Source organism: Struthio camelus, chromosome 1 (genome assembly GCF_040807025.1).
Source record: "Struthio camelus isolate bStrCam1 chromosome 1, bStrCam1.hap1, whole genome shotgun sequence".
Lineage (NCBI taxonomy): Eukaryota > Metazoa > Chordata > Aves > Struthioniformes > Struthionidae > Struthio > Struthio camelus.
The window spans coordinates 73,125,739-73,139,880 of NC_090942.1; the positions used below are offsets into that span (position 1 = coordinate 73,125,739).

At 37.1% G+C, this 14,142-nt stretch overlaps 1 protein-coding gene across 1 annotated transcript in view; it reads right to left on the minus strand.

Moving 5' to 3' along the window:
• The window catches only part of PLCZ1 (phospholipase C zeta 1), a 60,486-nt gene that overhangs the window by 19,936 nt on the left and 26,408 nt on the right, over positions 1 to 14,142 (minus strand). Inside the window, exons 7-9 of the mRNA XM_009671934.2 lie at positions 6,836 to 7,063; positions 4,456 to 4,612; positions 2,745 to 2,861 (exon numbers count right to left, since the gene is read on the minus strand). Of these exons, the coding sequence (XP_009670229.1) occupies positions 2,745 to 2,861; positions 4,456 to 4,612; positions 6,836 to 7,063 (502 nt within the window). The remainder of the gene's footprint in view (positions 1 to 2,744; positions 2,862 to 4,455; positions 4,613 to 6,835; positions 7,064 to 14,142) is intronic.

Below are 14,142 nucleotides of genomic sequence, written 5' to 3' on the forward strand. Positions count from 1 at the left end.
TAAAACTAGTAAACTACAATATGAGAGGTCTGAGTGATAAATTCAGTTTAAAATTCACCACCTCTGTCCAGTGCTCCCTGGAAATACGAAACAAACTTGCTGGTCTTCAGTACTGAGGGAGCTACTGGGGAGAGTGCACCAGCTCAGGTGAATGATCTCGCGACAGCGTCGTGTCAGGCGAGTGAGGATAACCCACAAGCACAGAACGTGATCAAACAGATTTGACGTGGTAGGCACAGAGAGCAAGCTGCTTCCAGCAATAGCCCACCCAAGACCACACTGTTACCACAAATAACATGTATAATGACATAGATACAAACCGAAATTATACTAACTAGTCATTTTTACATCTACTGTAGTCATAAAAGCACATATCACTACAGCAGCGAGTATGGGAAGCAGAAGTTATAACAATGGGACAATTACTGAAGGACTTTGAGGTCTGAGTGTGGTTCAACTGTTTCGCTGAACAGGCAGCTCTGACTGGATGAATTCAGGCAACCTCCCACATTACTTCAACTGTGTGGCCTCAGCAGCATGGCATATCTCAGGGTGGCACAGCACACAGTAAGAAATTTAGGCTTGAGGCAGTCCTCCGCTGCTTGCAGTCAGGGCCACGGAAGGGGGACCAGCAACCTCACAGAGAAAGCTGCGGCATGATGTTCCTTTTAAGCTCTATATCTGTAGGAGAGTAGCTGGTGAAATACTACATACTAGTCATTCATTATATAAATATAATAAGAATTAAATAATATTCATGTGCATATTTGATCAGAAATAGCACGCTGTTAACACCAGTTCTGCGAGGGTAACTTGAAGAAGGCGTTTTGGGAGCTGAGAAAGAAAGTGAAAAAGAAAGCCTAGAGCAAGGGTGCATATAATCACCAGGGCCCTGCAGGCAAAGGCAAAGCTGTGACCCTCTCTGTATGAGCAGGTAGGGTAAAGTGACAAGGTGAGACCACCCCTATCACCTCTCAAAACAGGGAGCCTGGGGCAAAATGCCCTGCTCACCCTCCAGCCCCCTCAGGCACCCTTGGTACAGAATCAGAATAAAAGACAGAATATTTATGGCCGCAAAAAAGATTACTCTCTACTGTATCTAAGATTGAAGACGGTGGAGCAGAGTGACTCAGAAGAGGATTTTGTAACCGAGGATCTTTTAAACTGAAGAACAAAAAGATGAAGAAAAGCTTGTATCTAAAGCCATTAGAAAGAGGAAAGTGCTTACAGGTGGGAGGTTTTCCAAAGCCTGCTGAGTCAGGAAGTCATGCTTATTTTTAACCCTCTCAAATTAAAGACTAAACTAAACTGGAGAAAAACAGAAGCTATTGTTATTTCATTGCTCAGGGAAAAAATAAACTTTGTATAGAATACACAGGTGCTAAATTTACTTTGCTTGCATACAGTCACTGGAGACAGCGGCAGCATTTCCCAGCTGTTCTTTGGTATTCTGCTGACCAGGGGCACCTGAGTACTTCTTTGTACAGGCACATATACTGCTTATCATAATTTGGGAAATCTTGTCACTTAATCTTGTCAGTATTAAGTGCTGTGCCCACATCGCCTGTATCTGTGCCATTGCAGTTACATAAAATAGGTGGAAAATCCAGCAGATCCTCCAGGTGAGGATTCCACTGCTGTGGGAAAATTCTTAAGTAACACATATGCACCTTTCCACCACCTCTTCTAAAACAATGCTATAGGGCCATCCTTAGGAGAAAGCAAAAACAACTGCATTCCAACAGCTCCTACATTCAGCTAAATAAGCAGTTTCTTCTGTTTTCTTGCCAACTACAAAGTAGCTATAAAGAGAGATAGACCTCAGCTGGGCAAGGAAGTAATTTTAAAAAAGAGTAAACTACCTTTCCCATTTTCTCCTTATGAAGATGCTCTAGCCATACCTTGAACACAGCTGACAAACAAGCATGGAGATTGTGAAACTGGATTAATACAGAATGGAAAAGAATGTAATCTATTTTAATTTTCTTGAAAGGTGTATTGCAAATTATCCTCTCTCATAGTACAGTGCGTAATGCATAACATGCTCATTTTTATCTCAAAACATAAGGTAACATATTTAATATCATAATTTCATCCAAAAGAGGCAAGCAGTAAAATATGAATTATTATTTAGACTCTACTTACAGAAAACCACAGAGAAATATCATAGAATTGTTAATAAAAATGGAAATTGTATGAAGATAAAGAAGAAAATTCTGTTTTAGCTACTGAAAGTTTTTTATGTACATGTTTTTTCTACAGTCTTTTATATGATAAAATCATGCTTTGCTCAGTCTTAGGGCTGGGAGTAGCACAAAATAAGATTCGTATTGTTGTATTGTTCTTAGTAATGTTTTTCTTAGTATAAGAAAGCAAAAAATCCGTGGTAGTTTAAAAGATTCAATGAATCATAATAATCTGGAATATCTGGGGTGAGATTATAGCTACTCAATGGAAAGTGATATTTATAACCAATTCAGTACTAACTGTAATTAATTACAAAAGCAAATAACTGACAGTAATATTTGTTTTAGTAATTTAATATCCAAATTCATGGATTCTAGGATGCAAAAGTGCTAGGATATGTAGACTGAAGGAGAAGTTTAGTTAACAGAAAATGAAAGTAATGCCTCTGAGAGAAGACATATAACTAATATTATATTCAAAAAAAACCCTCCTTCAGTAAGGAAAAACTCTTGTATTTGTATAGCCATGAATACAAAAGTGTTAGTAAGTGTACCTACCCATTTGACACCCAACATTCCAGAATTCTTGAGGATTATAATTTGATGAGTTCGTTCTTGTTCCTTTGGGGTAGATCCTTGTAATGAACCTTGCAGTATGTCCAACAAACTCAGGAGCTGAAAGCAGAACGATAAAACCTGGTTAAAACGAACTTAATGAATAGCCGTGCATTTGGAATGAGTCCTATCTGAATAAATAATCTGATCTAGCAGTTTTTATTTTTGACACGGTCAGTACACAGCTATTAATATATATGTATTTTAAGACATTTCTATGCATTCTGGGTTAGTATATAGGCCACCTTGAGAGATGGCTAAAATCCTATTCTAAAAACTCATAATGTGATAGTACAGTGCAGACTTTTGCTAGGAGTTCAGTGATTGAGAATCATTTTTTTAGGAAAAAATTGTTCACCTCTTTGTTTGGAAAATATATATATTTTTTTACACCTATACCCATGGTGCTTTCCTGGAGAACTGGAAGGACACAAAACAGGAAACTGATTATAAAAGCAGTCATTCTTAAATTGTTTAATAGGAAAAAATCTATCCTAAAACAATCTAAGCTTCATTGCTGTTTTGAGGTTTATGTGCAATAATCTCAAACCCAGTGAACAATGTATCACTAAAAAGCACTTAATTGGCACCTTTGTAATCCTCAGAAGAGACTAACTATTCAAGTGAATTGGTTTACTCCTAGCAGTGTTTCTGCCTACAAAGGTATAAACTACACAGACCTGGAAAACCTAGAGTGACTTCTGTGTACACAGTTCCAATTCAGTAATTAAATAGAAAGCTTTAAGTTTCCAGAACCATAAACCTGATCCTTTCCACCATCACAGCTTGTTATTTATCTATTTATTTATTTATTTATTTATTTTTAGATAGAACTACTTTTATGTTCACTAGTTTGCTAGACAGACTAGAGAGGACTCTGCCTACGGACAGCTGGCAAGAGCCTCCTTGTTTTAATGTGGTTTGGCACTATCCACCGAACGAACCACCGAATCATCTCCAGGAAGGAGTAGATGGCAGCTGGGCTGGCCCTGCATGGATGCTCCCGTGGCAGACTTCGTTCGCGTGGCTAGTGATCTCTGTTCTTAACGCTCCCTTGAGTCAGCTGGCAGTCAGCTGGAGTTAAAGCAGCGGAGGCTGCACGGTACTGCCTGCGCTCTTATATCTTAAACACCCCAACACAGAATGAATAATCCAGCTTGGTCTGCTTTAAAGATCTGGACCAATGGAGCAAACTGCCTGCTCTGGGTTTTATTCATTCTTTTCTGTGGATTCTCTTCTCTGCAGTCACCATCAAAGCTAGGGGTAATGCAGGCCTAACTCCATAGTGGAGTTCAGACCATACATGTGAAAAAAAAATCCATTTCCATACATTTTAAAGCACTGACTGCTGCATTTAAATCATTTGATGCAGAAAAATGAAACCAAAAGGTAGTCATACATATTCTATATTACGTTAATATTTGTTTTTATTAAGTGATATGAATTTAAAACAATGCTGAGTTCCACTTTGGCTTAGAAAATCAAATGAAATGTAAAGATGCAGTGCAAATGACAGGATATTTCTAAAACAATGTTATAAAAAACACCAAATAAAATCGGACAATATGTGTTTCATAAAGTTTATCAACTCTTCCAGTGCCTAAACAATGAACCATAGCAATATCATAACTTTCATCTGATTAAATGAAAATACCTGAATGTTTTACAAGTTTTCGCGCTCGAGTCTCTCCAATTGAATTATTTTCATAACACTTCTGATTATCTCGTGAGTGCTCAAAGCTTACGAACTTCTGAGATTTGGTATAAATCACAAGATCTGACAACTCAATGGCAATCTTTATCTTCTTCATCTGTAAATAAAAATATGAAATAATAATATGAAATAATGTAAGAATACACAACATTACATTATCACATATTTCACTATTATTCTTAACAATCCAGAAGAATGTTAAGATCATTTTCGATGCATAAAGCATGGAAAAATGTGTCAGATTTAATGAATATTTAAGCCTAAAATATGACTTTTAGTAGTAAGAGAAAAAGTTGATCCAGCCAGAGACTATTAAGATTATTGTCTCTGTGTTCATTATAGAAGATGTGGGGTAAATGGAGGGATATTTCCGGTGCCTCCGGGCACAGTGTTCTGTAGGACAGCTTTATCATTTTCCTGCTTCTGAGATGGGTATGTATACTAATGTCTTTTACTATGACTCTCCACATTTATTCATATCCAAAATATATGTTCAATTTTATTTTCCTAAATACCTAAAGTGCTAGAAAAGGTATACTAGTAGGAAGTAACTGGAAAAGGAGAAAAAAAAAGAGTAGGAGACACATCAACAGCTCAAACCCAACTACAAAATGCAGATACAAGAGAATGTTTTAGTGTGCCAAGCAAATCTCTCGTAGGAACAGTCCTCCACTTCTTGCTCTGAAGTAGTGTAAACTGTACTCTTTCTAATTAAAAGGGAAAGTTCTCCGGCCATTGACTTTGTTCAGTCTTGTTCTATTGCCAAAGTGAGCAAAGGCTGGAGATAACTTTGAAATTTTGCATTCTTATATCTTAAGCTGAGGTACTCTGTGACCTCCTCACTTGACTTAACAAGCTGTGAGCTAATCAGTGGTAGCAGCCAGTAAGGAGCTGATGCTGCCAATGATGTTTACATTCTGTTAAAGCTTTTGAAGACAAATTCTTATCTGAAACAATAATAGAAATTGCCAGCTTATGGCCCTTAAACTATGCAAGAAGTTTAAGAGCTTTACTTATTCTGGGGCTATGTCCCCTGATGATCTCTGGATAGGGCAGGCACTGACCTAATCAAAGCCAACAGCACCTCTAGGGTATCTCTGGTGTGCATTCAACGCTCTCCCACCGTCCAGCTGAGCCAAGAAGGACCCCAAAACCTGACCTCTTTTACCTATGAAACATCACCAGACTTTCTGTTGTCACTGTTGTTATTAAGGTGTGTGGTATAAGTTTTGCTGTTGCAACAAGATGTTTAAAATATATGTGACCTATTACCCAGAAATTTGGCCTTCCCTGCTCAAAGAGGACTCCAGCCGTCTTTAGAACTTTTCCTTGCTATCTCTCTGTATTTGATGGAAAGACAGAAGCAAAGATCTTGGCCTTCAAATCACTGAGAGAAAAGAGCCACAGAGGAACCCACTGTCCGTCAGCACAACCATAGAATCCAGCGGAGTAATGCCAGTCTATCTGTATTTAGATATTCAGAGTGTGATGTGCAAAAATCACTGGATGTTGAGTGTTTTCTGCCTGCCTATAAAACTTGAAGGAAGCAGTTTTAAAGCTGACGGAGCAAGAGATTTCCATGGTGAAGAACTGCACTTTGGTTAAAAAAAAAAGAGTAAGTTCAATCTGAGTATCAAAGAAAATAAAAAGGAAATTGCATCCAATTTTTAAAGTGTCCCTTTGAGAAGAAATATTTAATTTTACATATTTCCGTGATAAGCACAAAAGTGCCATTTCTGTTATCCTAAGTCCTTAAAAAATTCTTAATGCAGCCAGAAGTCTACATCTAATTTCAGGTATAAATCCAGATTGCAAGAAAATAGGTGAATGGGATGCCTTCAAAATATCCAGGACAAAATGTTGGACTGGAGGAAGGAACAGATAGAGGGACAATTGTCCTTCACCATTAGCAACCACTAGAACCTTGTTTATCCTCCATGCAGAAGGGCCATGAACCCAACAGACCAGTCAGGCAGCATTACATTGGCCTGTTGCAGTACTGAATGCCTGGGGCAAGCGCGAGACTTGATTGTGAAAGCTGAAGGTGGAATTTAGAAGGGGAGAACAGGGAAGGGTTGCTTATTTGTTGGATACTAAATTATGCTCCACTTTTCTTTGGAGTGTAAGAATCGGGAAACCTCTAAAACCTTAAGCTGAAAAATATTTTGAAATGTATTACTCTGAATAATTTTAAAGCCTACCTTTTAAACTTACTCTATGTTTTGAGATAACAAATTCCTTCTATTAAAAAAAAAAAAAAGGAAAAAGCAGATGTACCTCCAGGTGTTTTACAAATTCAACTGAGAAAAAAAATTTTTACCTTTGGCTTTTTTCGAGGTGGAGGGGAAGATCTACCTTCACATTTTCTTTTTGATGATTCCGTCTTTGAGCAAATCGGGGTAGTTTCATCTGCCTCATCTTCTTCAGAAGCATTTATCTCTTCAAAAATTTCCCCTGTCTCACCATGACTGTCATGACCTTTCCTGAGAATAGTTTCCTCAAGTGTTCCGACTTTTTTATTTTTTACCAGTATTTTGAATTTCAATGCCTGTGGAAAAGAAGTTAAACAACAAAATCTAGAATTATGTAGGGACTAATTATAGATTTTCACATCAAGACATTGCTTAGTCTGCTTTCAATTACTGATAATGAAATAAAATAACAATGTAGTGAAGATGTATATCAGTGAGGCTGGATTCAAAAACAAGTAAAATGAAGATTCAAAAATAAAGTTTGGGGATCAAAGTACACAATAGACTACAAAAATCTAACCGCACCACAGGAAAAAATAAGTGTCTCCACACAGATGCACAGATGGGGAAGCTATGAACAAGATTAAGCTAAGAAGCAAAGTAGGTGTCCGAGGTGAGGAACAGGTAGGATGCAAGATGTATATTTTTTATTTGATGTTCTTTTGAAACTGTTTTTTAGCTAACTTTGCAGCTGGCTGGCAGAAGCTTGTTACCCTATTTGATTAGTGCATTAGTGCACATCTGTGCTGCACAACAACTTAAACTTTATTATGTCGTTAGTATCTAGGATACAGTGGACCTTCATGCTGATCTTATCTATTCAATGATATTGACTTAACAGAGATTAGCAATTTGTTGTCAAAGTAGTTTCTCTATTTTATGCGTCATCTTTAAATGGGCATGTTTCAAATAAAACTGAGAGAACTATTACTCACTGAGAGGACTATTGGTCTTACTAGAGAAAATAAAGCCAAAGATCACACAATTCCTACAGATAAATATATGAATGTGCATAATCAGTAACTTTTTACTAGCAGCTACTCTTACCCAGGAATGACGGTTTACAGAGATTACTAACTTGGAAGCAGAATTTTCATTTCTAGATCAACAATAGCAGTCTCCTTAACCAGCCTATTGCTTTGAAAATGCTATGCAAATCCTTATAATTCTCAGTAATTTTAACGTAGAAGATCTTTCTCACATATTTTTCTCTGAACTCCCTTGCTATGATGTTGCACAGCATTTTTGAAAAGAATCCTAAGTGTATGCAGTCATGCATATAGGGATAATTTTGTAATTAAATGAAAAGCTAGTTTATAATGCATAATGTTCAAATCCATGAGTTTTTTACATAAAATGTAATATTGAACTTAAGAAGGTAATTTAAGAAGGCTATATATATATATTTAAGACAACTGTAAAGGAGTAATATTTGCACTAATTACAATGTGCTTTCACTGAGTGAAAGATTGGCTGAGCTATAGAATTATCCAAAGGATCCTTTCTTTTTCTTTCATTTTTTCATCTAGTAAACACTCATTAATTGAATAAAGAGTCCAATATTTTTTCACAAGAATACAAGATCACAACCTCCATAATAAAGAATCTAGGAAACTTCATTAAAGGATACAATTTCCAAAAAGATAGCTTTAATCTATAAATCTGATAATTATTAATATAATTTTCACTTAGATTTATGAAATAAACTTCACTGTAAAACAGCCATTATATAACAGACATTCATCTTTACCTCTGTACACAGTAACTGCCAGGATATATTTAGACTCTCGGACAAAGGAATTCACAAAAAAATCCTTATGTTTCATATGGTAAAATTATAAAAACAGGCAAGAAATATGTACACATTAAATAAAGCATAACTGAACTTATGTGTGTGTCAAATATTGCATTTTAAGGTGTCCGTTAACTAACTATGAAAAGCATGAATGATAGAAACATAACTACTATAATAGAAATGTCTAGAGCTGTAGGCAAGAAATAGGCATTCCATTTACTTAAGTAGCAATCTCCATTGCTGATAATCTCCCTATCACTTCGGATTTTGTATTATTAGCATCAAGTTTGTCAGTGTGCAAGTGGATGAGATATTCTATGTTTAATTTTTATCAATGCCATGCTAGAGTAAGATTTGATTAATCTCTCTGCATGGGTGATTCACAATACGGATGCACTTTAACACTTCCTTCATTACTTATTGATGCACTCATTCTTTTTCTGTGATATTTTTAGAAGAGCTTTAATATGAGTAATACTTCTTATATTTTAAAGAATTCTGAATTTTCCTTTGTATCTTCATATTTCCTGATACTTAAAAACAGCTATGTCTCCTTTTGATCTTGTATTTTGATGTTCATAGATAAGATTTAATTCCACAAATCAAAAAGGACCTGGTATAGAACAGAAGGAAGACATTTCTAAGGATATTGTAGTGCCCCTTGGAGGTAAGCTTCTTTAAATGAAAAAAGTTCATAGTTTGTGTTATCATATACAAACAAGCCATGATGTTTTAAGGTAAATGCTTTCTAAAAGTATGTTTATAAACTGTTGGCAAAGATATAAATACCCTGACACAGGACAATCATTTCATTTTTTTCATGGAAGATAACCTTTCAAAATTGTAACTTTATTTTCAAAGAGTCTCTTGCTGCAGAAAACATTCTGTAGCAAGGAGAAGTTTTCCTATTTGTTTAGCCAGAAGCAGATCCCAATAATAATTAACCGAAATCACTGAAACTGAACCATGAACTGAAAAAGACACGTTATACATCTTAAGGCTGAGCTTTAAATAAATTCACAAAAAAATTATAATAAACGTATGGTTCCGAAATCACTGACTATGTGAAATTTGTATTCTTTAATACGTAATCAGCATGCTAATCATGCGGCATCTTTCTTGTACAACTGTGTCTAAATCTGACAAGCAGATCATCAGCTGAAAGTCTGACCGTCCACAATAACTTTGTCCTTATAGTTTATAAACAAAATACAAAATATTTTAAAAGTACATATATATTTATTACATAATTATATGTAAAGCGTAAGCATTTCAGTTCAGTTTCAGTGATTTCGGTTAACTATTGTTGGGATCTGCTTCTGGCCAAACAGATCTTTCCTGCAGCATAATGAACACTTTAAAACTAGCATAGGCAAAAACTTCCAGATGCAATCAGCTGGAAAAACTGATTTAGATGTTTAAAGCAGCAAAACTTAGTTCTTGTTCTGAACTGGTGTTCTGGTTCAGGTGATGGAAATCACAAAGTACAACAAAAATCAGAACAGCTGAAGTAATACAAGACTCCAATACAAAATCACAAGCACTTTGCCACGGATGAGACAAAACTACCACAATGACTATCAGAAGTAATGGAAGAAGGGCCAGAATTCAGACCACAGAAACATAAGAGAACAAATAGTGGAACTGTGACATGACCATTAAAATGAAAGAAATGCTTCTCGTATTTAAATTTAGCGTGTTCTAACTTCTTCTCTCCTGAGGAACTTTAGGTGCTCAGTAAGAGGAATATCAAATCCTGAAAACCTGGCTAAAGTAACAAAGTTAAAAATAGTTTAAAGGTTTAGATAATTTTCTATTTCAAGGATTATGCTACTGGCTTGAATAGTGATATGTGGTAAAGATGGGATACCTTTTCTGAAGCTTTACATGGATGAAGTTTTCAAGGCATTTACAACATTTATCTTGAATGAAAAAAACAGGACACTATTGTTAAGTATAGCTGTTATTTATAAAAGCATCAGCATTCTTTGATGATTCAAGAGGATGATGCTTATATCGGAAATATAAAAAGATAACCGTGCCTAGCAAACCTGAAGAAAACTGGGAGGGGTGATGCTGGCAGATTAATTTCCTGGCTGAAGTGAAAACATGACACAATCCTTGGTTAAAATTTTATATGTTCTAAGAAACACCTTCTTAAAAACACATTTCAAAAATTGTTCTTCTCATTCACCTACCAGAACCAGGTCATTCAAAAATAAAGAGAGGATCAACTTGCTAATGGCCCAGAGGGTTATCTTAGTATAAGTGTTAGCAATAAGGTCAGGTCTCACTGAAAAGCAGGACCTTTAGCTGGCAAAAAACAATGTAATTAAACCTTTCAAAAACATCTCTAATACAGTTAGTGAAACATGAAGATTCTTCTATTGGGGGATGTAATGTTAAAATACCTAACCCGTGGACAAATCTGACAGATAAAACTAAAATTATAAGGACATAAGTGAACACCAGCCCACTAACAAACAGCACCAAAGACTCTTTTCCCTTGCATGTTTTTCTGGTGCACTTTCTTGGGGGTATTATCACATAAGATACTATCTAACAGGAAATAACAAGTCTAGTCAAGACTGAATACCATCCAACAACTAAAGTCTGAGATAAAAGGAACTGATATTCAGGCAGTGAGTTTTACCCAAGTTACACCTAGAGCTGAGAGTTCTTAAATTGAAAGAAGCAGAAGATTTTGGTATCAGGACTGCCTGAATCATGCAGGTGCATCCAATATTAGCAATACTCTGTCTTGCTGTACCTAAGGACTCTATCAGATACAAGGAAAGTTAGAAAAATATACACTGACTTTTCCAACCATGTGATTAAAAAAACATCTGACAGAAGTCCTGGAGAAAAAGTAGTTCTGGTGCAGAAGATTTCACATTTCTTAGTGACTATCAAGGCAAAAAGATTGATTTGGGGATGTCACTGATCCTGAAATATGTTGCAAATAACATTGTTATCCTATCTTCCACTCATGAGTCAAGGCTCTGCAATGACTTCAGTGTCAGAGAGCAGCAACGGCCAGTATCTCCAGAGGGAAAGACAAGCCAGGAGCTGAGCGTGACGCCAAGACAGGCATGGAGCAGTGACCTCACCAACAAGAGCATAAGGTAGGTAAGCAAAGCAGGTCTGGTGATGGTAGCCAAGTTCAGCCAGCAGGCCAGTGATTGCCAGACAAGTCTGTAGTGACAAGGCAGGTCCCAAGTCAGGCCAAGACATTAGAAACATAGAATGATTGAAGTCGGAAGGCACCTCTTAGGATTATGAGCTAGGGCAATATCCAGCTAGGTTTTAAATTTCTCCAAGATGGAGGTTCTACAACCTCCCTGGGCAACCTCTTCCAGTGTTTGACCACGCTCACAGTAGAACAGGTTTTTCCTCATGTTTTGGTGGAATTTACTGCATTTTAATTTGTGCCCAGTACCTCTAACCCTTTCACTAGACACCACTGAGAAGAGTCTGGCTCTTGTTTTCTTTAGGCCCTCTGCCCCCAGTCAGGTATTTATACACACTGATAAGATCCTCCAGCACTCTTTTTTCCAAGCTGAATAGTCTCAGCTCTCTCAGCCTCTCCTCATAAGACAGATGTTTTGAGCCCTTAATCATCTTAATGACCTTTCCTGGATTTGGGCCAGTCGGTCCATTTCTCTCCCATACTGGGAAGTCCAGAACTGGACAAAGAACTTCAGATATGGTCTCACCAATGTAGAATGGAGGGTAATAATCACATGCCTCAATCTGCTGGCAATGCTTTTGCTAATGTGGCCCAGGATGCTATCGGCCTTCTTTGCTGCAAGAACACATCGGCGGCTCATGGTCTACTTGTTGTCTGCCGGGACCCACAGGTCCTTTTCTGAAAAGCTGTTTTCTAGCCAGTCAGCGCTCAGCCTATACTGGTGCATAGGGTTACTACTCCCCATGTGCAGAACTGTCAGCAAAATTAGCAAGGAAATCAGCAAGCCAAGCTCAGGAACAATAGGATAAAAGGCCAGATGTTTACAGTGCAGTTCATGAAAGGATTGAGGGCAACAGCCTGAGCTTAAATGCAGTTCCTGAGCCAATACGTAGAAGGTGCATGGGTGGAGGCCCCAGATGAGGGCTCTTTCTCACAACTTAGCTGTTGTCACAAAAGTCTGGTCCAAGACTACACCCCTGTGCTATATGAGAGCTGACCTTGTACCCAGGCAGTAAAACTGGTGGGTGGGTTGGAAGGAAGTTGCCAAAGATGATTACGGAGGAAGATGGTTACAGACTGGTCAGGGCAATTAGAGTATAGTGCACTCAGGGCCCTCATACTCAAATTCCCTACCAAAGTGTACAAAGCTCAAAGAAGAAACCTTCTCAAAAGAAGGTTCTGTTTTTTATACACTAAATAAAACTTCAACCTCAAACCTACCTACCTGGTTGCTATAAAACATGGCAGTGGTATTGTCTGTGATTACTTTATGATGTTGACTGACAATACCTGGAAGTCGTTCACAACAGGTTACTGTCTAACACTTCAAAACACTTTGAGGAAGTAATGTTCCTCAGAAGCCTTTCACTTTCAGCCTTGCAGAATGTGCTACCAGATCAGGAAGGTGGCAGCTGTGACTAAGCGTATTTATGATTTAGGCAAGTGAAAGTCTACATAAACATTTGTGCAATGCAGATAGGCCTCAGCATTCCTTTAGGGTCAAAATAGTGCAGAAACAAATCTGTGACAGATACGTATTGGCTTCTGTAAAGTACACAAACATTGTAGAGTACAATGCCCAAAGACCATGTAGAAATGAGGTGACACTTCTGTAAGTTCTCACTAGAACCTAGAGAATCTAGAAATTTTATAATAAGCAGTAATATCTGTTATTTTTGTGGTCATCATCCAGGCATGTTGAATTTTCAGCTTCTTTCTTCTCAGTTAATATTTTTGTAAAGAATAGGTGCCATAGACAGATTGAAAGGCAAGACTGTGGACTGGAAATATTTTTGATCTGCTGAGAAGCAAAGATATTTCTGATATGAAGACCGGATCTAGAAATTTGTGTATGTTACTTGTAGGTCAAAAAAAATACAGACCAGTCTTATCACTGAAGCAACAGAATTACATATGCTAAAGCAATCTTGCTGTTGGATTTCTGACTGAAAATCATCATCATCTACTTTTTCAATAACAAGTAAATAAGACTATAAAACTCTGTAAGAGAAGGGGAGAGGAAAATTCAGAGATGGTTAGACTGAAAATTGAATAATATAACCACTGGTTAATGAGTCTATTACCTTTTTGTGAGATATTACAGACAATCAGTAAGACCTTATTTTTCAGCAATTATAGAGAGCCATCTACAATCACGTTTTGACAGTTTCTCAGCAAGGCAGGTCCTTATGGAGAAAGGAAGAAAGGGCTGTATAAATACGAATCTCTTAGACATACCCTTAAATGTTGTATCTAGATATTGAGGACTGTAACGAGGACTCATATGGTTCACCGAGACTGGTGCATTCTGGGCAAACAATGACTGCAAAAGGAAAGTGCTTCTTTTGTGTAATTCAAAAGATACAACTGTAGAAGGAGGATAACTGAAA